Below are 24,315 nucleotides of genomic sequence, written 5' to 3'. Positions count from 1 at the left end.
TGTATGCAGTATATAGTATAAATAAACCTAACAAAAAATAATGTTGGTTTTCCCCCATTACTTTGGTTATGGGAAGATATGCTAGCACAGGACACCGCATCATAGCACAGAGGACAAAAAAGCTATGACACAAGCAAAATCGAAATAGCAAAAATATACACAAGGGTATTTTTTATTTGAAAGCAGGGATATACAAAATATGGAGCACAATTCACAGGGGACTCCTCTATGCGCGCACCCTGCTAGAAATAACGGGAGCGATGCAACAGCGTTTTCTCCTGTGCAAGCTCTATTGAAATGAATGGGGCTCATGACAAGAGGCCAGTTCAATCTCACGGAGGCAAGCCCCGGAGGAGCCCCTGGTGGGTTGTACCCTGTGTCTGTTGCACCCTTTTGGAATTGACTCGCACCTCCTACTGACTGATATCCCTGAGGCACTTAAACAACATTGACGTCATATAAATAATCCAATGACTCAAAGTTTAAAAACAAAATAGTACTAAAAAAAAAATCAAGGATGTTGATGGATGAACATGCATGTTCAGGCCACTGCTGTAAGGACAGACACAACATTCTGAAGGGAGAATGACAACCGTTTTGACAATAATCACTTAAAAATACCAATTTCAAGGCTGACTAGATATTATGGAGCACGCATGGCTGCCCACAAAAATGGCAGCCTCTTGTCTCCTCCGGCTGCGTAATGTCTCCTATTACAAAGCATGTGACTCAATGCCAATGCATTGCAAGTTCCTCTGTGCCCACAAAGCAGCAGCCATGGAAAACTGGGTGGCGCTGGAAATAGCATGGCACTGCATTCGTTTCAAATGACACATTTTATAATAGCAGGTGTTACAGGGGACCGGAGAAGGGGCAGGGCTGCTATTTTCAGCGGCAGCTTCGTGCTTTCTGTAGCATCTAGTTTCAGTCTGAGATTCCTTAAACTGAACTCGTTTTCAATTTTTCCCCAAGGCTGAGAGATGGTTTCCTCTTCCCCTTAAGTGGCTGACTGACTAAAAAAAACGGCGTATGTCAAGGTAATACTTTATATAAAACAATAAAGGCAGCAAACTTCCACCAGTTCTAAACATATAAATCAAGATGAATATAATAAAATCTAGTGATTGGATTAAAAGTAAGTTATATACAAAGGCGAAACAAGTTAAAAGCAGCTTTTTTTTTTTTTTAAAAAAAGAGAGAACAGCTGGACATGGGAGTAACTATTGCACAATGCCCTCTTAACATTACTGCTATAAAATTAAAAAGGTAGAAAACCGTAATGCTTTGTCATTTATAAAGCTATTTGGTTATCGGATTTGTTATACAGGCGGTTCATAGTGCGCAAACAGCTGGAATAAAGAGACTATTATTTAAAAAGGACTTCAGGTTGCAGGATAAATTATTTGGATTGAAATGTGCTAAATATATAGTTGATAACGTAGCAGGGTTTTGTTTTTGCTTTTTAACCATAGACTGGGGGAGGAGGGAAGGAAAAAAAATGTAGTGATCACATGCAACAATATTTGTCCATCCAAGACTGTATTGTTGTAGGCACTGTAACCACAACGCACTTACACATTGGTGGTTAAGGGCTAACGATGCAGAAGAACCTAAAGCAAACAGCTGTTCTGATTTACTAAACTGCACCTTAAGAATTGCAATGATCAGCAAAACAAAAATCGAAGGCAAACTGGTCACAGTTCTGAGTCCTGGGGAACATGTATGGAACAAAACGCAAGACATTTGCTTTTGGTATCTGGTTTGGATTTGACCACTTCCTTTGAATTTCAGAAAGATGCACCCAAACATGGATATTTATTAGTTAGGACTGACATTCCCTCCCCCATCCCCCCTCCAAAACCCAAAAATCCAGGAAAAAAATGTATAAAATGTACTGGAAAACATTGCTGAAAAAAGAAAATAAAAAAGGAATATCTGAATAAAACGTGGATTATAATGCGTCGCATTACTTAAGAATGCCGCCTCAAAAGCTTGTGTGTTGGACTCTCTACTTCATCAACAAATATTGTAGTATGAAGGCAAATAAGATGGAGACGCTTGCAAAGCCCAGGACAAGGAGGGCTGCAAACTGTTCATCAGAAGGCATCAAACTTTTCGTCTTAGGATCGTCTATCCTTCCCGTTTCCCCTGTAAGCAGGAGCTCACTTCGCTGGAGCATAAAGGCAACAGATGGGCTGAAAGGTCCGCTAAGTTCTTGTGAGGTATCCAAACACCGTCGGCAAACACACACGCGAAATCGGTAGTCTGTGTTCGTTTGAAGGCCTGAGATTTGGAACGTTGTCTCCTCTCCCTTGTACACCTTGGAAGAAAAATAAAATGAAGGTTCAACGTTAGGCTTGGGAAAGAGCAAACACCTTTGGCTGGGAGCCATACACTTTCAGCCCCTGGATTTCAGAAACGAGAGCCTTCTGAATGAAAGAAGATCGGGGATTAAATGCTAGGAAAGGAAGACCTAGCAAATGCCATCAAAAGGCTGTTAAACTCCTCCAAAATACTCTATGGACCACTGGGTAGCTTACTAACCCACTATTTGTAAGAATTCTATTGAGCTTATATCTTCCCGCCAAGGATAAAAATCAGCAAACAATACATATATTTAACAAAATAACATATATACATACATACTCTACAGAACAACAGAGGGCAGCTAAAACCCCAATAAACACTTGTTAAGAAAGGAAGATCTTCTCCTGCATCCTGAAAGTCTGTACTTTCTAGCGAAAGTAAATGTTCTTCTTGAAACTTCACAGGTAGAAGGCCCGGGACAGGTAGGAACGTGCATGCAACCATCACAAACCCACATTCTAGAGTATGTTAGAAGTGGGATATTATCAGCTTCACTCCAAGACATTTTATTTTTCAGGGCACTGTGCCGAAACCACTTCCAAAACACTTAGAACACCTGCCCGTATTCATCGATACGTTGCATCCATACGTTACATCTCTCAGTTACATGGAATACAGAGAAAGGTCTTGTTTGAGAGCTTCAGAGGATGAAGCGTTACTGCTGGCTGGAAGACAATGGGGAAAGGACAATGGGGAAAGGAGGTGGAACACACCCCTAGCTCACTCACAGACTAGCAAATGTAGCCCCAATACTAAGAGGATTTAGAGCATCTGGAAGAGTCATACAAAATCAAATACTGCTGCTTGTTGAAATTCTGTTCTCTGATATGTGCAATGAAAAGTAAAGGACATATTTAAAAAGCCTTGGAAAATCTATTAGCCAAGTGGCCTCTAACAATTAATCCAATATGGTAACAGCCGCATTTACTTTGCAGTCTTTTATCCTCCCCACAATATCAGCTTTAGGGCTGGGCGGTTTATTTGCAGGATCAGTGGTAGTCTATGACCAATTAGATCAAAGATGACAGGGTATTTATCACAATGATACAATAGTTGTGTCTGCACAGTCAATTATTGCTTCAACAGCTGACTCAGTTGCTTTCTAACAGATGGGAGGATGATTGTCCTTCAATGAGGACAATCAAACACTGGCCGAGGGGGGCGGGGCAGATGAACTCTGTCCACTGATTCACATACAATAAAGGAAACAGCAGATTCCAGCAATGATGCAAGAGCAATGTTACAAATGGGGGAATTGAACAAGGAAGGTTAAATGATTTTTCTTCAACGCCTCACGGCAAACAAACTCCTTACAATCACAATAAGCAAATTAGTGATTTCCATGTCCAATGTATGCATAATTTCTGTAATCACCAACAGGGAATAAGTATGCACTAACATGAATATTATATGCAAAGAAAACTGAAAATCAGGAATTATTCATTTTTAAACTAATACTTTAATGAGTAAATATTCTTCTACAGTCTCCAAAGAATACCAGGCAGATAGAGTCAGCTTCCTACATACAGAAGACAGCCAGGAAAATGATGTGGTAAGTATCTCTCGTGGGTACTTTTACCCATTATTATTATTAACAACGTAGCTAAGATTTCACCAATTCACGCTAATAAAACAGGGAACTTATGACTCAGTGAATGAGTCACAGCAAGTGGGAGCAAATACGAATTTGCATTAATGCCTGGCAGGTGGTGTTCAGTTTTAGGTGGGGAAAAGTAGTGAAAGGTAGTTAAGCAGCAACCCTTCCAAAAAGGGGGGGGGGGGGGAGATCCCTTCCTGCAATCCAGCTAGCAAACAGTTGGTATCGTATATAACAGGGAAGAACCACAGTGCATTACAGGTTGCTTAAGCCTCTGAATTAACCCGGTGATTCTTAATAGGGGAGCTATCAACAGGGAGCTATTAACAAATCTTGGGAGGGAGAATATTTAGGATTTTAGGCAGTCCCTTTCCCCCACTGGCAATCATTTTTGAAAGCTGCTTTACACTGTCAACCCAACTTTGAGGAAAGACATCCTAGGTATCTCCCCCCAGATTCATAAAAACATGGCACATTACCAACAGGAATTAAACCTAACACTGTGGCTGATGGCCATCAGGCATAAGGGTCTCATTGAATATATACCTGGGATCTGAAGATAATATGTATATATAATAAATGTTCCTATAAAATAAAGTTGTCTTATATGGAGTGCTGGTTCATTACCACCACCACCACCACCACCACCACCACCACCACCACACCACCACCACCACCACCACCACCACCTTTATTTACAGCCTGCCTTTCTCACTGAGTCTCAAGGCATTTTACAGACTATGGCTGTGATCAGACGAGCAGTTTGCGTCGATATCATTGTAGTACCTTTATGGATTTAAAGAGCACGATCAGACAGCAACATTTGCCTTCCATGCCCCAGTCGTCGCCACCCCATTCTACCATGCTTTGGAAGCAGAGTAATCAGGCATCGGGGAAAGTCTGGTGTTTATGGATATCAGTGCTTTCACCCCACATTTCTGGATGTCTGAACTCTCCTGTGGTGCGAGGCTCAACCTGGTTGGGAAGTCTGATCGCTCTGTTCCATTTTTGTTTCTTTTTTTTCAGTTGGTGATATGCGCATAACTGCATCTTCGTGCACATCAGCAAGCTTTCAGCTGTCCTCTGAGGTGAGGAGGAGGGGGGGAGGGAAGGGCAGGCTGAGAAGCCTCCTTTGTCTTTTTTCATGCAGGTTCCTCTGCCTACAGTTTTGCAACACACAGGGTGGTTAAGTGAAAAGATGAGCTTTTTCAGAGGCAGTCTCCTCCAGCTGTCAAAATGGAGCAGTGCTTTGGTTATGCGCTTATGCAAAAGACAAATTTTTAAAAAGAAGCGACCCAATCACTCACATGGTTGCCCTGCAGCAATAATCTGAATGGTTGACAGTGGGGTGAGCACGCAGTGAGGCCACTTCAGGGTGTGCTGTCTGGTCACCCCTTCCCGTGACAATTTAAACTGTCACAAATAGAGGCGCCACCAGATCGCGCCAAGCCTCCAGTGTGACTGCAGCGTGTGACTAGCAATTCAATCAGACAGCAAAAAACTTGAATAAACAGTGCAGGGGACTAGGATTACAGAACTTGAAAACAATGCGACAAATGACTGTCTAAGACAACAAAAACTGTGTAAGGGATTATCATACCAAAATGAAGAAAAGGAGTTGCAAAAGGACACTGAAGTAAAATGGGAGGTGACAACATAGAATTAACATTGCGAGAGGCTCCAATACTATCCCTTATGGAAGCGACCCCCATTATGCTACTGTTTTTAATGTATACTTTTATACTTTGCAGAAATACCCACATGAACTTTTCTGTTTCCCACATTCTGTGAAATTCTGTGCGGGAGCTTTCCTGTCCTCCTCAATCAGGTGGCTCCACATGACCATTTACCAATCTTATCCATTTGCAGGATGGCACCTTCAGATTTTTAAATACAGTTGCCTTTAGCTGTAGTCTGTCTTGTATACTGGAAACTCTTTGGAATATTAACACGTTGCCTGAACGCTATAATGTGACATGTACGTTGACGGTGCCATATAAACAAATGTCAAATGGCAGGCAAATATGTCAAGGAACTTATGGTGTTTATTGCTCCCCTCTGGTATGCTTTGCTATCAGGTTGGTTGAGGCACAGTGTCCTGTGCCAATTTCATGAGCTTTGTTGGTTGCTAGGTAAGCAAATGGATCTGATATTAGTGTGGAGATTGGTGTAATTGCTACTGATGTCATAAAGGCACTGATGGCTCTCTAAAAACAGGAGCAAGGAGTGCTATTACCTTATGAAGTTCCAGGAAAGGAGGAGGGGCAAGGTCACATGCTCCCCAAACAGCTTATTTACCTTCCCCTCCTTCTCAGCTCACATTTGCGCTGGCAAAGTGGTCCAAGAGGAGAAGATGGAGAAACAGATTGTGATAAATGCTAACTTATCAATGAAACCCTCAGAATCCCCAGTTAAAGCCCGAGGGTCTGGCGTGATGTGGTCCATGGGGTCGCGAAGAGTTGGACTTGACTGTGCGACTAAACAACAACAACAGTTGTCCTAACTCACCTTGGTTCCTCTTTAAAAGTTTATTCAGGTGCCAGTTACAGATCAATGCACACTTGATTTTAGAGGTCATCTTCAAAACTGTAGTGTACCCATTTAGAGGTGCGGATAGTCTGAATCCAGCTCAGGTATCAACAAATGCTGGGTGCTACCAAATATGTTAGGGGTGGTCACTCAATTTGTGAATGGTTGGGAGCCAGGTGTGTGCGTCTGTGTGCTGAGTGCAATCAAGTTGCTTCTGACTCATGGCAACCCAATGAATTAGTGTCCTCCAAAACATCCTATCACTGATAGTCTTTCTCAGGTCTTGCAGACCGAGGGCCGTGGCTTCCTTTACTGAGTCACTTGATCTCAAGCTCGGTCTTCTTCCTGCTGCCTTCAACTTTTCCTAACATTACTGTCTTTTCCTCTTGTCATAATGTCATTTTAGCTTCTAGGGAGAGATCTTGAACCCACTTATTTGTCTTTCTGGCAGTCCATTGTGTCTGTAAAACTCTCCTCCGACACCATATTTCAAATGAATCAACTTTCCTCCTGTCAGCTAAAAACCCAGCCTCGGGAAACATTTGCTCAGCAACAGTATGCATGTGCTCACTCCTAAACTAGAAGAAATCTTGATTCAAATATCTAAATTCCATACCAGAAAACCGGATTCTATATGGGGATTTCATTTTTTTAAAAGTGACCCATGCAAAAATACAGCAAATCCAGCACTTCCAGAAGGAACAAAAGATCTTTAGTGCTAACTGCTAACCTTTGAAATCTGTAGCGTGCCATGGATCAGTTGTACATTGATGGTGTACCAATGTGCAATCAAGCGGTGGGTTCTAAACACACTGAGACCACCACAACCACTATATGATCTGCATCATATTGCTGGTCTTGGCAGTGCGTCTTGCATCATACAATTCCTCATGACTCCTACACCTGCCACGCTCAAGCCGTGACAGTAGAGACTGCAAACACAGCACCCATGACCAGCTACCGTACAACCGCTCTCCACCACTTCCATGTCAACTAATGGGAAAAACGAATAGCTGAGGATGGTTACTAGGCTCTGAATGTAAACCATGATTGCTGCCCTTTTCATTCCCTTTGCTTGATTACATTTGAAAGCCCGTCTTTCTCTGGCTCTGTGCATGCTCTTGCTGTCAGCTAAAAGCGTGACGATCATAACAATGATGATGTCAAGAAAACAAATCCAAGAGGGCATCCGTGAATGGAAGGAACGTCTTCCCTCCCATCTCCCAAGCAAGGAATTATGATAGGACAAAGACCTGGTTCCTTGGAGCCCAAACCTCCTTTTTTTATTCTCACAAACAGGAGCAAATGGCATATAAACTGCTTCTCCCCCCTCCCATGGGTTCCTTTGCTTTGAGGTCAGCTCAGGATAACGGCTGTAAATTTTTTTGGAAGTAGCTTCCAATCACTTGGAAAGGCAAACAGGGACAATCTGTTTCCCCACCACCCTCTTTTGCTGTAAGTGGAAGGCCCTCAAAGTCAGTACTGCACACCAGCTTTCAAACAAGCATTTCTTTTTAAGTGAATGGAATAAAAAGGATCCCTGGGACAGACAAGCACTCGAAGGGCGCAATATCAGCATGACCCGGGGGAGGGGGGAGGGAGGATCACCCAGAAGCTTCAAAGTGGACCTGAAAACATGCCACAAATAACTCTTACTAGGACATTTTGCTAGCAGTGCCTCATGGAAGGCAATTATGTGCCATTTTCTTCTCACCTACACTTGCATTTGCTTGACTCAGATCCCACTACTAAAAGCCTCTCAAAGCAAACTGAGACAACAGCTGAAGTACACTCAAGTCAGGAAAAGCTGCTTCCCCTACTTAATGATGTGAATCTCTGGCTGGACCAGCACGAACCGTCACCCTCGCTCCAATCGGTGCTTCAATGCACAGCACTGAGGTGCCAATTCCCATGCAGTGTTTTCCTTCAATGGAGAGAGAGAGAGACACTCCGATACAGCTACGTACCCTGCCCTGTGTAAAAGATGAGAAAGTGTAATACTTCTGCTGCTAAACACTCAGTCCTTCCTCAAAAGAGCTCAGGGGATTCTTTCGTGTGATCTTCGAGACTACCCCAGGTAACATAGGTTCAAGCAGGACTCTGAAGAGGTAGCACAGAAATATCCTAGGCTGCGATCATATGCACAATTAGACCCGAAATAGGTGCGAATGCCAGGTGGATTTAAAGGGCATGATCAGACGAAAACATCTGGGAAGCGCCCCACAGCTGTCGGCAACCCATTGTGCTCCGCAGCAGAAGCAGAGGTAAAAGACACCGGGGAAAACCCGGTTGTAAATGGGTTGTGACGGACCATGGATGGACTTTCCCGTGTCTGATCGCTCCAGCACGCTCTCTAATCAGGCCATCCCGACTCCGTGCCGTTGTTTTTTCCCTCCTTCGCAGTATGCGTCTCATAGCAAACTCCATAGGGAGCCCTCAGTGCAGAGGTGCGATTCATCGATTCCCTCGTTTAAGCGCATGGGGGGAAAAGGCACACAAAAAAACCCTGACTCACAGTTGCATCTGATCACACACTGACAGACTGCGCCCGCAGCTTCAAAGGGAGGTGTGATCGTGCAACTGCGGGTCAAATTCCTCCGGAAGAAATAGCCTCGCTTCCCCCCTGTTTTTTCTGGCGCGTGTGACCGCAACCCTAAATAAATAGGTTAAGTGGTTCCAAGGTTCACCTTCCAAGCTTCATGGCTAGGAAAGGATTTGAATAAAGATCACACCAGCCGAGGTTTACGCATGTAGGAGATAAAATGGACTGCTGTGTCACTTCAGACTGCAGGTGACTTGTTTCAGTTTCAAATGCATTAATAACACTCCATGCAAATGGAAAACTTCGCACAGCAAGGAAAATGGTGCCACCTCCTAACCTTGCAGTGCTGTGGTTTTCGGTTTGCAGGAAGCATTCCCAGAGGCAATCCTCCGTAATCTTCCTCCTGCACTCTCAAGAAGCGCAGTCCCTTCTACCATTGTATTCCCATGTCATTCTCCTCCATGGACCAAAAGCTAACCCACTGTAGCACACTGGCTCTCTGTTAACCTTCTAACACAGGTGAATTAAAACACATTTTAATAGCAGTAGCAAGGGGAACTATGGAGCAGCAGGAACCTTAATCTAATTTCAGTGCTCTGCTGTGAATCACAGAAGTGTTGAGCGCTTAAGAAAAATGAGAGAGATGATAGAGATAGAGATGATAGATAGATAGATAGATAGATAGATAGATAGATAGATAGATAGAGAGAGAGAGAGAGAGAGAGAGAGAGAGAGAGAAATCTTAAACATATGGTAGCTTATTCTCATCACCATGGACACTTTCTAAATCCCAATTTTGGTTTTATGTATTTGATTTTATGTGTTTTATTTATATTGTAAGCTGCCTTGACCTCTGTAGGGAAGAAAGCAAATAAACAAAACTTAAGAGACGTGAAACCCAATTTGGTGCACGTTAACTTAGAAGCAAATGAGATACAGAGTGCATGGATTTGCAGAGTTTTCAGGCTTTCCCTCTAATACTGGGAAACACACCAGGCTTTACAAAACTTCTTAAAAAAAAACTATACTGAGAATTTTATTCCTATCTCCTAAATTCCAGATAGTTTAATAACAACATCTCCTCCCAATTAATGAGCCACTTTCTGCAAGCAAACCGAGAACTTCTATTGGAGGGGAGTTGCCTTGTTATCCCATCATCAACTTTTCTGCCTCATTACACAAAGTTGAAAGGAGGGGGGGGGGGACAAGGATCTCACTGTCACTACGTGGCTGAGGTGCAATTCTGTTGACATTCAAATTACGCCACAGCCAATTAACTGAACTGATAAGAATTTGAACCAAATAAATAACAATTCATTCCCCATAGATTAGTCTATGGGAACGTTATGTGAATGAAGTAAAAGCCAGAGATAATCTGCAAGCACAGTAATGGAAAATCAGCTTCTCTTGGCATTCAGGGTGGCACTTTGGCACTGCTACTAGTTGCAATTCATGTCATGCTCGGTTTGCAAAATGAAATTGCTATTGTACTTGCCACGTTTGCTCCCATTTTACAGATGGAGAACCGAGGCTTAAAGAGAGCAGCCTTCCCACAATCAGGCAATGAGTTTTATGACTATAAGGGCTTTGGACCCTGCCCATCCTGGTCCAAGACTACACACCACGGGCCTAGATAACATCCAATTGCTTATAGAAATGCACTTTCCTACCTCTCCATTCAGATGTGCCACCCCCTCCCCTCCCCTCGGGTTAAAACAGATAAAAATACTTCTTCACCCAAAGAGTGATTAACACATGGAATTCACTGCCACAGGAGGTGGTGGTGGCTACAAGCATGGACAGCTTAAAGAGGGAATTAGATAAGCATATGGAGCACAGGTCCATTGGTGGCTATTAACCACAAGGTATAGATAGGGACTCCGGGGCAAGTGATGCTCTGTATTCTTGGTGCTTGGGGGGGGGGGTCAATAGTGGGAGGGCTCCTAGTGTCCCAGCCCCACTGCTGGACCTCCTGATGGCACCTGGTATTTTTGGCTACTGTGCGACAGAGTGTTGGACTGGATAGGCCATTGGCCTGTTCCAACATTGGCTTCTCTTATGTTCTTATGTTCTTCCCCTAATGGGAACAATATTAATTCTACATTACTTGAAACACAAACATATAACAGTAAAACACGCACACACCGCATACACCGCAAAACAGAAAGACACTGCATTAAAATTTCATTAGGGCCAGCCTTCTACGGTTGCCTACAATGCAAACAGGTAAGATCGGCAACTGCATTGCCTGAGGTGGTCAGAAAGGGCCCCCCGCAATCATTCTGCAGAATTTGCAGAATTTGCAAAACCGAAAGAGTGATTAACACATGTAATTCATTGCCATAGGAAGTGGTGGCGGCTACAAGTATGGACGGCTTCAAAAGGGAATTAGATAAGCATATGGAGCATAGGTCCATCGATGGCTATTAACCACAAGGTATAGATAGGAACTCTCAGTCTGGGGCAAGTGATGCTCTGTCTTCTTGGTGCTTGGGGGGGGGGGTCAACAGTGGGAGGGCTTCTAGTGTCCTGGCCCCACTGATGGACCTCCTGATGGCACCTGGTATTTTTGGCCACTGTGTGACACAGAGTGTTGGACTGGATGGGCCTTTGGCCTGATCCAACATTGGCATCTCTTATGTTCAGGAGGGCATTTTTTTTTATAAAGGGATTGGATCTACAGTATAATGCAGCAGTCCAGTTACAATCTATACCTATATTTATTGTATGTATCGACTTACTTTTACTGCACTGCCTTGTTCTTTTGTAATCCACTCTTGGGCATTGTTTATGCTATATCACGCCTTAAGACAATTTATGGTTTGCATTTTCTCCTACTTTATATAATCCTCATCCCACTGCATCATTTACTTGAGGTCTTTGCTGCCTAACTGTATTGCTTTCTATATTTTGTAAATGTGCCTGGAGTCTCAGTGAGACAGACGGCCTACAAAAGGAGTAAATAGACAAATCATTACAAGGATCAGCCTTGTAACACCTTCTGCTTGCTCGTGCCCCCAAAGTGTCCCACAAAAACGAGTCTGCACTGCCTACTGAAACACAAGCAGAGGTAGGGAACACGTGGCCCTCGCTGGAAAGCCTTGCAACAACTGAGGCATACCAAGGCCCTATCTTGGTGCTTCAACCGGTCCCAGCTCAGCCTGTGGGGAACTGACAGCAGGCCCCCAACAGCCGATCTGAGTGATTAAGTAGGTGTCTACTGGGAGGTATCCCACAAGACATCCTGGTCCCAGAGCACTTACGGTTTTAAAGGCGGAAACCAGCACACTGAACTGGGCCCAGGAAGTACCCGGGGTGACACAATAATGGAGTTCTAAACTCCACACAGCAGCTTTGGTATTCCAGCTGCTGCATTTAACGTTGCAGAGGACTTTCAATGGCAGCCAAACATGCTGAGCATTAAGATTAGGGCTCTGGTTATCCGGGAATTTCCTTGGATAGAAGGGGTTTCTGACCATGGAGCTCAGTTCCCTTACCTCTCACTGCAGCCCAAAATGCACCCCCTTTGGTGCCCATGGAAGATAGGGAATTTTCAGGAAGACCTCGGGGGAGGGGGTCTGAAATGGGGGGGGGGCTTGGTCAAAATCACTTGCCCGTCCAAAGAAATCCTCTGGTGGATTCAAGCCAATCACATATAGATTAAACTACAGCGTGAATTGACATGGCCAAGTCTCTGTATTAACTTGTTTTGTATATAATAATAATTATACTTCCAGGGGTGCTGCAAAATGGAACACAGGTGCGTGAATCGGACTCTCAGACCCCAGGCAGTCCTCCCCCGCCAATTTTAAACATACACACACATTCCCAGGGTGCCCAGTTCTGCAACCCAAACCAACCTGGTGCCGATGCGGTACGGCGACGTGCATTACTCTAACCTTAACGTTCTGATCTCATTGGTCATACTGCAAAGAGCTAGTGCATGAATATGAGCAAACACTGCCCAACTGCTGCGCTATCGAAAGATAGCTGTTTGAAGAAGAATACCCAGGAAGAGCAGTTAACCAAGAGGTTTGATTATTATTATTTTTACGGCACATGGTGACAGATCAAAACAGGCTGATCAATACAGACCGTTCGTACTAGAAAGGTGCGCACATGGGAGTCTGTGCTCGATACAGAGGTAGAAATTACACTCATAACAACTCTCTTTTGGAAAGGGGACATTTACGTAACAACGAGAAATGTAATTATCTCGCTCAGAGTTCCAGTTGAGAGACATGTTTATCCATAGCCGCTTCTGACTCTGAAAAGATTTTAAGTCGACAACAGAAAACAGCAGCAACCTCTTATGTGGCAAAGCATCTGTTAAGAACGCCAGTTTTTGGCACCTCTTGACATAAAAAGTCAGCTTTATATGTTCATATGTGCCCATATTTGCACCAATAATCGGAACCCCCCCCACTGTTAAATGGCTAGAGAATGCCTGCCCAGGAAGGTTCCTCCAGTCCCTGAATTTACTTTGCTCCACCAAAATGTGAAATTAAAGAGCATCTCTAATTGTTGTTCAAAGCACGCATGGTGGTGGAAAGTGCCGTCAAGTCGCAGCCGACTTATGGCCACCTCGTAGTTTGGCCAGGTAGTTTGCCATAGCCTGCTTCTGCATAGTAACACTGGACTCCTTATCCAAATACTAAGCAGGGACAACCCTGCTTAGCTTCCAAGAGTTGATGAGATGGGGCTAGCCTGGGCCACCCAGGTCAGGCCGAAACACATTCCTGTAGCCAAAAAGTCAAGGGTGTAATATTCACACAACCAAGAAACGTGGGTTTACTGCTCCCCACCCCCACCCCCGCCGCAATACACCAATGTACTGGATCAAGTGTGTATGAAATACCCCTTTTTGGGTATCAAAGATGTTTGGGCTCAATGTGGTGCAACGACTGGGGAGGGGTAGGGTAGATTCTACTAGTTTTATGTTGACAATATGAGGTTCTTCTTTAGAGTCATGCAACATCAGCAGCTATTTTTCTTTAATCATGTTCTGGACCTAGCGTTGAAAGCCATGGCTGGTTGGCTGAGACTGAGCTGACTGAAATTGAATCCGACGAAGACGGGGGTCCTGTGCTTGAGTCGGAGTGGGCCAAGGTTAGGGATCCCTCTCCTCACCTTCGATGGGGCGCCGTTGGTGCCAGCGCCAGAGGTTAGGAGCCTGGGAGTGTTCCTGGACGCCTCCTTGACAATGGAGGCCCAGGTAGCAGCCACTGCGAAGTCTGCCTTTTACCACCTACGATTGATTAAGCAGCTGGCTCCCTTCCTTGAACGCAATGATCTTGCAACAGTAATCTATGCAATGGTCACCTCGAGATTGGATTACTGTAATGCTCTCTACATGGGGCTGCCCTCATTCCAAATCCGGAAGCTGCAGCTGGTGCAGAATGCAGCGGCGAGGCTGTTGTTGTGTCTTCCTGTGTGGGAGCACATCCAGCCAGCCTTAAAAGCACTGCACTGGCTGCCTATAGCATACTATAGCATACTATAGCATACTGGATTCGGTTCAGGTATTAAAGAATATAAGTATTAATAAACAAAGTATTAATAAAAGATGGCAGTGTTCTCTCAGCATCCAGACGGTCAACTACCACCATAATCCAGGTTCTTGCCAGGCCAAGGTTAGGGATCCCTCTCCTCACCTTCGATGGGGCGCCGTTGGTGCCAGCGCCAGAGGTTAGGAGCCTGGGAGTGTTCCTGGACGCCTTCCTTTCTTCTTCTGTAAGCTGCCCTGAGCCTGCCATGGCAGGGAGGGCGGGATAGAAATAAAACAAACAAACAAATACAGTTCCACAGGGCCTGTAAGACGGAGCTCTTCCACCAGGCCTTTGGGTAGGAGCCGCCGCCGCTATACCACCACTGCGAGCCGCCGCTGCTATACCCCCACGGCGGGTATACGTCCCATCTACCGTACTTTGGGGAGTAGACGTCGCCCGACTGTGCTGCGGAAATATTGCTCCTGGCGCTCTCGCTATCAAGAACATTGGCTGCAAATGTGGGTTGCTGTGTTTTTTTTGCAAATTCTATGTAGACTTTTGTAGCACCAGATTTTATTATATATGAAATATTGTTTTTATTGGACCCATTTTTTAAACTTGTTGTTAGCCGCCCTAAGCCACTGGGTAGGGCGGGATAAAAATCTCAAAAATAAATAAATAAATAAATAAAAAATAAATGTTCACAAATAAAACTGGTATATGTGCACATAAATGCACTAGATTTCCTCCCCCCTCCTGCTTTGTATGTGAATGGGAGCAGAGCAGAAAAATGGTAAATGAAGTTCTATGTGGGTAAGTATAAGGTGATGCACACTGGGATAAAAAAAATCCCAACTAAGTATAGTCCAATGGGGTCTGAACTTGCTGAGTCTTGGGGGGGGGGGAGATCTTGGGGTCATAGTGGATAGCTCAATGAATGTGCCAACCCGGTGTGCTGCAACAGTGAAAAAGGCAAACTCTATGTTGGGGATTATTAGGAAAGGGATTTAAGAATAAAACGGCTGATATTGTAATGCCCAGGGGTCTTGTTGTAGAAAAAGAGCTGCCGGAGCTCATTAGCATAACCTATTTGCATATGCCATGCCCCCTGACATCACCGGAAGTGACAGAAGGCCACACCCCCTGACATCACTGGAAGTGTGTCAGAAGGCCCGGCTACTTACCCTCCTGCTTCATCCTCATTCCCAAACGGAATGAGGATCGAAGCAGAGGGCGGGGTAAAGAAGGGGGCGGGGCTTCACCACGTGACCGCCCCGCCCCCTAGAGGTTCTCTTCCGGAGCTCCGTACCTGAGAGCTCCCCCCCAACTAGAGCCCTGGTAATGCCCCTCTATAGATCTATGGTGCAGCCTCATTTGGACTACTGTGGACAGTTCTGGTCACCATATCTCAAAAGGGACACCACAGAGCTGGAAAAAGTACAGAGGAGGGCAACCAAGATGATTAGGAGGTTGGAGCACCTTCCCTATGAGGAACGACTGAAGAGTCTGGGATGTTTCACTTTAGAAAAGAGACATGATAGAGATTTATTAAAAATTCTCCCTCTCCCATGACACCAAAAAAGATAGCAAATATTGGAAATGTAAAAAAATAGAAGGCTCTTTTTACCATATGTGGTGGACATGTGATAAAGCAAACAATTTTGGGGCTGAGGTCCATACAGAAATGGAAAAAATAATGAAATGTAAAATTAAGAAGGAACCTGAAGTGTTCCTTTTGGGACTTAAAATGGAGGAAGTTAATATTGTAAAACGGACTTTAATGTGGTATATGATTACAACTGCTAGAATGATATACGGTCAATGTTGGAAGCAAGAAAGAACTCCCGATATCTGGGAATGGTTGAAAAAGTTACTTTTTATGGTTGAGATGGACAAAATGACGAGAAAGCTTAAAAATCTAGAAGCAGAAGATTTTTTTGCAGATTGGAAAGACTTTAAAGACTACTTGGAGAAATACTGGGATGTAAAAAACAATCTATTTTGCTTTGACAATTATTAAGGTTGGATGGACATTTAGATTAAATTGAAACATACATAGATAAACAGATAAAAAGATACGTTACCTGAAAGAATTATGTTGTTAAAGAATTGGAAAGGGAGAAAATATTTAAGAATGTAATAGAGGTTTGAGCACTGTGGGAAGTCAGAAGGGGGGGGAGATATTTGGATAAAAGGATATGAAAAGTTTGTTATATGATGTATAATTTTACTTATTACTATATCCTAATAAAATTGTTTTTTAAAAAAAAAAAAAATTCTCCCTCTCCCAAAATACTAGAACTCAAAGGCATCCAATGAAGCTGATGGGCAGTAGGTCCAGGATGAACAAAAGGAAATACTGCTTTACATAGACAGTCATTAGAATGTGGAATTTGCTGCCAGAGGATGTAGGAATAGACAGCTTTAAAAGGGGATTAGAGAGATTCATGGTGGATAAGTCTATCAATGGCTACTAGCCATGGTGACTGAAGGGAACCTCCACATTCAGAGGCACTATGCCTCTGAACCTCAGAGCCAGGAGGCAACATCAGGGAAAGGCCTCGACCTCCATGCCCTGTGGTTGGCCCTCCAGAGGGACTGGTTGGCCACTGTGTGAGGCAGGATACTGGACTACATGTTCCACTGGTCTGATCCAACAGGGCTCTTCTTATATTTTTATGGAGGCTTTCATGGAATGGAAGGAGAAAATAGTACAAGTGGAGAAAATATGATAACCCCCCCCCCAAGTCCTTACAGGTTCTCTGCTTGTTGTGATATTAGTTCTCATTTTAGGTTCTACGTCCACTTTTAAGCCAAGTGTGCTAAATCAACAGTAATTTTACTTGAACCGACTCATCACTGTGTGACCCAATCTATGAATAGACAAGCAGAAAAAGAAAAAGAAAAAGAAACACACCAAAACCACAGAAATCACAAAGCTGTTTAAACAGGGCACGTCAGTCACGGCCTTTGGTAAGAGAAGCATGCTGACTGCTCCCTTCCCATTTATTACCAAGCAGGGCGGTTGTTCTGAGCGGCAGTCAGATGTTTTCTCCCCTTGATTGGGAGCGCGCATCTGGCTGATTGCCTCCATTTTGCAGAAAGGCCTTTCCTTCTCTGAACTCACCCATATGCCAGCCTCCTGACTCATTTTACCTCACTGACAACAAAAGCCTAAACTCCACAGGGAATGTGCAAAGATGCTAGCGAAGCCGCTCAGACAAAAATCAACTGCCGCCAGCTCTTCAAAGATAGCCCCCCCCCCCGGGCCTGTCAGCGGCAACGGGCTCCCCTGGTTAACACAGAGTGGGGGCTGGGGCTGCAGACAGATCTCCACAAACAGCTGCAGATGGAGAAGGTGAGCCGGCAGGTAATTCTTAAGAAGAGCAATAAATGCGCAGTTTGTTACTCATTTTCTGTGGGCCATCCAGACGTCTTCCCTCGACACTGTGCCTCTCGCGTGCGGGGATACTACGTTTATCAAAAGCAAAGGGGGCTGTTATTTGGTGTCCGAGAAAACGTGATCTGGCATCATGCTGGCGTGTTTCTTCTCTATGGACTGGCTGGCCTCATTGGTTACTAGCCTAAGGGCACTGTCCGCTCCTAAGCTGTGCCCAACCCTTCTAAGTCTGTTGAGTTCAATCATCTTAGGAGGAAGGCATTTCACTTATTTCTTTAGAAATTTATTTAGGAAGTCTGTATGCCTCCTCACCAGACCTGCTTTAAGATTGTGCTTTAAGTCATCAATTTAGGATGCAATCTTAAAACTCCTGCAGTACCATTCTTTTGCCATACTGTTCTTCAGTTCCCTCTCTACTGCCTTGTTTCTCTCCCCAGACAACTCTTTTCCTGGTATCTGATCTCTTCTTTGGCAAGCATGAGTATCAGGATGCTTTTGTTACTTTGAAATACAAATACTACAATGGCCAACTTTTCTTTTTAAACTGCACCTGATGCTGTGCCGAACAACTGCTTTATCTACAAGTGTCGGCGGAGGATAATGTTGTGCCTTGAAAAGCTTCTGCGGATCCTGGTGCTGCTGCAATAAAATGACTGACTGAGGGAGCGGACTGCTGTGGTGCTGCCCTGAACCAATGGCCACTGGGGCCTTCTGTCCCCAGACGTGACCCTTCTACCTGGGCTGGGAGGGGCTATGGCTCCGTGGAAGAGCCTCTGCTTTGCAGGCAGAAGGTCCCATGTTCAACCGCTGGCGTCTCAAGTTAAAAGGACGAGGCAGTAGATGGTAAGAAAGACCTCTGCCTGAGACCCTGGAGAGCTGCTGCCAGTCTGAGTCGACAGTACTGACCCTGATGCTGGACCAATGTTCTCACAGTCAGGATAAAGCAGCTTCATGTACATTCAAGTCTATACATATTATATAACTTTAGTGTGCCTGAATGTGCTCGTCTTCTCTGACCTGCCTACACCTTGTCTCTTGTCTATTTGATAAGCAGTTCTCATTTTATTTGTTTCGAAATGGTTAAACAACAACACTGTTTCACGAGAGCCTATGGGTTATTATAGCCTGTGATGGGAATGGTGATGAGCAGCCACTCTACCCCCCTCCTGAACACGATACACACACATTCATACAACCAGAGAACTGTGTGCATCTACTGTTGGAAGAGAGCCAGGTTTTGAGATGGAAAATGGGATAGAAATATAAATGCTAACAGTTATCATAACTGCATCGCCTCCCTGCTGGGCTACTACAACACGGCCGCTTCCTAAAATTTCAACCATAGTACTTCTCTTTTTAATGCAAGAGGTCTATCCCATCTATTTTTTTAAGGGACAAGGAGAACAAGGTTTGTATATCCTTTAGCAAGGATGCAGTTCCAGCATTCATCCCACTGCTCAACTGGATTTTCCTCTTAATAATGGTGGGTACCAGTAGACGCATTTTTACATGTTCACTTCTATCAGCAACCAAGGTCTGCATGCATAAGTGCAGAATTGTGGCTAATCTGCATGCTTCGCTTGAAACACTCATCCTGTGCATCATGTTGGTGTGACTGCTAGATGCCAGACCCACCGTGCATGACCAGGATACATTCCTCTTGCAGTGCCACTGGATATTCCCTGGAGTGAGAATCAAAGAGCCCTAAGGTGGTCTCAAAGATTCTGCATGGGACATTTTTGCTTGACAACGCACACCCCTTCCCGCAACCGCTAGAGGCTCTGGGTAGTTCAATTTTCTATTCAAATTATTTGCCACCTTGGAATTGCTTTTTAATTATGCCTCTGTACTGTGTTTTAATGCTGGTTTAATGTAACTTGGATTATTACGTATTTATTCTGTTTTAAGCCACCCAGAGCCCTGCTTGCAGGGAAGGGTGGCCTAAAAGTCTAAACAATAAATACATAAATAAATAAATACAGTATCAATTATCCAGGATCATCTGTGATATAAAACCTGTCATGGATAGCTGAAGAAAGGCATAACCATTTTCAGACTGCAGAGGATGTTTGGGTATCCCTACACTGCTCTGTTAATAAAGCGGTCTTTTTTTGTGTCTTGGGACAACCTCCGGGGGAAAATAGTTCTGTGGGTTTTGAGCATGGGTTGGCTTTAATGGAGAAAAGCCAGCTGTGGAAAGTGCAAATTGGGTAGCATGACCTACCACTACCAAGACAGAACCCCCACCCCCAGCTGTGGAGCAATTTAAATGCGTGCCACTCGAAGAAGAAGAAAGTGGACATCTGAGAAACAAGCAGAGATACAAGATGACCTAAGTGTGATCCAGCAAATTTGATTTCCTGGCAGGGAACTGAGCTGCTAAAATGGAGAGCGCAAATCTTGTTTCCGGTTTATCGTTAGAACACTTAGGCTCAGTTCTGGCTCCAGTATCGACTCTAAATACTTATTTAGTAATCAATTCAATCAGTTTGAGCCAGTTTCGGACCCATTCAGATGCCTTTCAGACAGGTGAATGTCATGAAATTGCAGTGCATCTCCTACAAAACGAACAGGAAGATGATTTTAGAACGTTTAAAAATGGTATTTTCACACTCCGTCCAGTCACTGAGAGGACTGAACAGACTTCAGTCCTCATCATTTCTCCACTGACCAGCATAGCAGAAACAGAAGAGGAAAAACGCACAGTGCCATTTCCCAGCAGGTAGCTTATAACCTGGAAAGCTTGCTGGTCTTTAAGGTGCTACTGGATTCAAACCTTGCCTGCCATTTCCCTGATAATTCCTTTGTTTTGGTCTTCTGGGCACCGTGAAAAAAGGTACAATATCATTTAAACCTACGGCCACGTTAGAGAGAAGGCAGAGTCTGTAGCAGTCGGAGTGTCAGCTTAAGATCTGGGACACCCAGGGTTGAACCCTCACTCTGCCACGGAAGCTCAAACTGAGTGACCTTGAGCCAGTCACACACTCTCAGCCTAACCTTCCTCAGGGGGCTGTTGTTGAGAGCATAAAATGGAGGAAAGGAGAATGATGTACACTGCTTTCGGTCTCCACTGGGGAGAAAGGCAGGGGTCTAGGGCTCTACTGGTAGCAGGAGCTCCTTTGCATATTAGGCCACACCCCCTAGTGTAGCCAATCCTCCAAGAGCTTACAGTAGCCCCAGTGAGAAGAGCTCTGTAAGCTCTTGGAGGATTGGCTACACTAGGGGTATGTGGCCTAATATGCAAAGGAGCTCCTGCTACCAGTAGAGCCCTAAATAAATAAAAAGGGCATCAGAATTGAAAAGGGCATGAAGGCTAAGACCATCAAGGGCACAGAACATCTTTTTATGTAGGTAGTTCCTGATGAGTACCCACATTCGTCTGTAGCAACAGAACAAAATAGGAGCCTAACAGAATCTTAATCAGAATGTACTCCAGCACAGGGTTTCATCAGATGCAGTTTTTATGAGGAAACACTACGACAGAGTATCTTTTTAGGTTTTGAGGGATAAAAGGCAACTCTTGAGGAACTATAGATTATGAATAGTTGTAACACGTAGAAACACGGTTTCCCCCTCTCTAACAGAGGCCAGGGACACGCTGTGAAACTTAATTGGCAACTGTTTCGGAACAGACAAAAGGAAGCACTTCTTCATACAGCACGTAATTCATTAATGGAACCTTTGTGGGTGACACAAAACATTCAGATCGGAAAAAAGAAGTACTTCTTCATACAAAACATAATTCACTAACGGAACCCACAACTGTGGGTGACAGCAGTTGGCTTAGACGGCTTTTCAAAGGATTCAGACACGCTCCCTGGCACCAGTGTTCCCTCTAAGTCAAGTTAGTGTGAGCTACCTCAGTTTTTTAGCCTCCGGCTCACACATTTTTGCCTTAGCCCAGGAAGAATGGCTCCAGAGCAAACTAATTTATGCATTAGCCAAACTGCTCGCTCACAACTTTAATGCCAGTAGCTCACAAAGTAGAATTTTTGCTCACAGCACTCCACAGCTTAGCGGGAGCATTGCCTGGCACCAGTGTCCCCTCTAAGCTGTGGAGTCTTGTGAGCAAAGATTCTACTTTGTGAGCCACTGGCAAAAAAGTTGTGAGCGAGCAGTTTGGCTACTGCATAAATTAGTTTGCTCTGGAGCCATCCCTTCCTGAGCTAAGGCAAAAATGTGTGAGCTGGAGGCTAAAAAACTATGAGCTAGCTCACAGTAACTCAGCTTAGAGGGAACACTGCCTGGCACTGTCATGCAAGCCAGGCTATCTCAACAGGACATCCATTTCAGAGGCCAGCAGACCTCCAAGTGGGAAGCAGAACAGCCGCCTGTACTTTCATGACTCCTTGCGTTCTTGGTTCCTGAAGCAATGTGGAAGGGTCATTGCAGACATACAATCAGCAGTGTTTCAAATGGATGTGAGAAGCAGCAAACATGTTGGAAGCAATAACAGTTAGAATCAGATGCAATTGCTCTGGAAGAAAACAGATCAAGATGGGGAGCCGTGCTAGTCTGTCTACAGCAGCAGAAAAGAGCAAGAGTCCAGTAGCACCTTAAAGACTAACAAAATTTGTGGCAGGGTAGGAGCTTTCAAGAGTCACATAGGTTGCTTACCTGTAAGCAGGGGTCATTTCGTAGAAAAAGAGGTGCAGGACCTCATTAGCATAACTCATTAGCATAACTTATTTGCATATGCCACACCCCCGGACATCACTGGAAGTGTGTCAGAAGGCAACACCCACCACTCAGGCTCCACTGGACTCTTTTGGATTGCTAGCTATGGGAGGGGGGAAACGTGCGAATCTGTCCTTGCAGAGGAGGGAGAGCTCGTACCTGAATAAAACTTGGTCTTAAAGGTGCCACTGGACTGTTTTAGGCTGGGGGGGGGGGCTCTGCAACTTACCTGGCTGCTTCTTGCTCTGACTGAGGGCTGCTGGGAGCAACGGGTGGGGCTTGTTGGATGTGCCCGCCCCCTGGGCTCTTTACTGCCGGAGCTCCGCTCCTGTGCGCTCCTGCAGGAAATGACCCCTGCCTGTAAGCACATGCCTGCTCCCCAGGGCAGAGAGAGAGCCTGCCAAAAGCTTTCTGAGGCAAAGCTCTAGAAGTTTCTCCGGTCGAGGTCGTGCGCAGGCGCCCAACCCATGTGTGGGACTGCACAGAGACCACGACGAAGATCTTGTACATCCTCTTGCACATTTTGGTAATGAAGAACAGTGCTTTTTTTAAAGAAAGAGAGAAATTGTATACAGGAACAAGGTTTTTAACTGTTTTTTTTGGTATAGACTCCATTATAAATGGGCATTTAAAGGTTTTTTGGGATATATCCTGTATATACATGTTATCAGCCGAACTGCTCGTTTTTTTGGTGCTCAGACATTAAGTAGAAAGTTCTCTGAAGGCTAATACAGCTTTTTTGTTGAATATTTTGAATACAGAGAGCCAGTTTGGTGTAGTGGTTAAGTGTGCGGACTCTAATCTGGGAGAACCGGGTTTGATTCCCCACTCCTCCACTTGCACCTGCTGATGTGACCTTGGGTCAGTCACACGCTCTGGCACAGCTGTCCTTGAAAAAGAGCAGTTTCTGTCAAGAGTTCTCTCAGCCCCACCCACCTCACAGGGTGTCTGTTGTGTGGAGGGGAAGGGAAAGGAGTTTGTAAGCTGCTCTGAGACTCCAAGTGAAGGGCGGGGTATAAATCCAGTCTCTTCTCTTCTTCTTCTTCTATTTTCTAAACTGTGATTTTACTATTGTACAGAATTGAAGAAGTGAGCAGTGACTCATGAAAGCCCCTACCCTGCCACATATTTTGTTAGTCTTTAAGGTGCTACTGGACTCTTGCTCTTTTCTACTAGAAGAAAATAGGTTATTGCAAAGTACCCGGTAATGCTAAAGCATTGTTTGGAAATGAAGAATCCGTCAAACACATAACTGAGAGAGAAAACTGGGGGAATACTATGGGGAATGCCTAGTCCTTCAGGTGCAGCTTCTGCATGTGGGATGAAATGTTAAGTGGAACGCTGGATTCATCACCTCTTGGAATATTTTATTCGACAGAAGCCATCGTGGTACCAGTCAATGTCTTCATGGGATCCATGATAAATTTAAGAAGTTGCCTTATTTACATTTATTTTACGTCATTTTGATCTGACATCCCCTCCAAATGTGTAGGTGGCATACTTAGTTTTCCTACTTCCATTTTATCCCTGCAACCATTGATATAATGTGCATAACTGTGAGTTATATTAAGCAAAGAGTTAGTGACTGTTTTAATGTCACCCAGTAGTTTGAACCCAGATCTTCCTGGTCTGCTGTCCACCCAGGTCTCTAATCTGTACTTTCTGCGCAAAGTGACTGTGAGAGCAATTGCAGACCAATGCTAAATCTTCTTGG

General features: G+C 44.5%; 1 protein-coding gene across 1 annotated transcript in view; it reads right to left on the bottom strand.

Annotated features, from left to right (window-relative positions):
- Window positions 1-1,918: 1,918 nt before the first annotated feature.
- FNDC3B (fibronectin type III domain containing 3B) overlaps window positions 1,919-24,315 on the bottom strand; it is a 308,226-nt gene continuing 285,829 nt past the window's right edge. The window contains exon 26 of the mRNA XM_015415259.1: window positions 1,919-2,320. Within this exon, the coding sequence (XP_015270745.1) occupies window positions 2,009-2,320 (312 nt within the window). The 3' untranslated portion in view covers window positions 1,919-2,008. The remainder of the gene's footprint in view (window positions 2,321-24,315) is intronic.

The sequence above is a fragment of the Gekko japonicus genome, unplaced genomic scaffold (genome assembly GCF_001447785.1).
Source record: "Gekko japonicus isolate JY-2015 unplaced genomic scaffold, Gekko_japonicus_V1.1 scaffold320, whole genome shotgun sequence".
Classification (NCBI taxonomy): Eukaryota; Metazoa; Chordata; class Lepidosauria; order Squamata; family Gekkonidae; genus Gekko; species Gekko japonicus.
The sequence above is the reverse complement of the archived record's forward strand: the minus strand, read 5'-3'. Positions and strand labels throughout refer to the sequence as shown.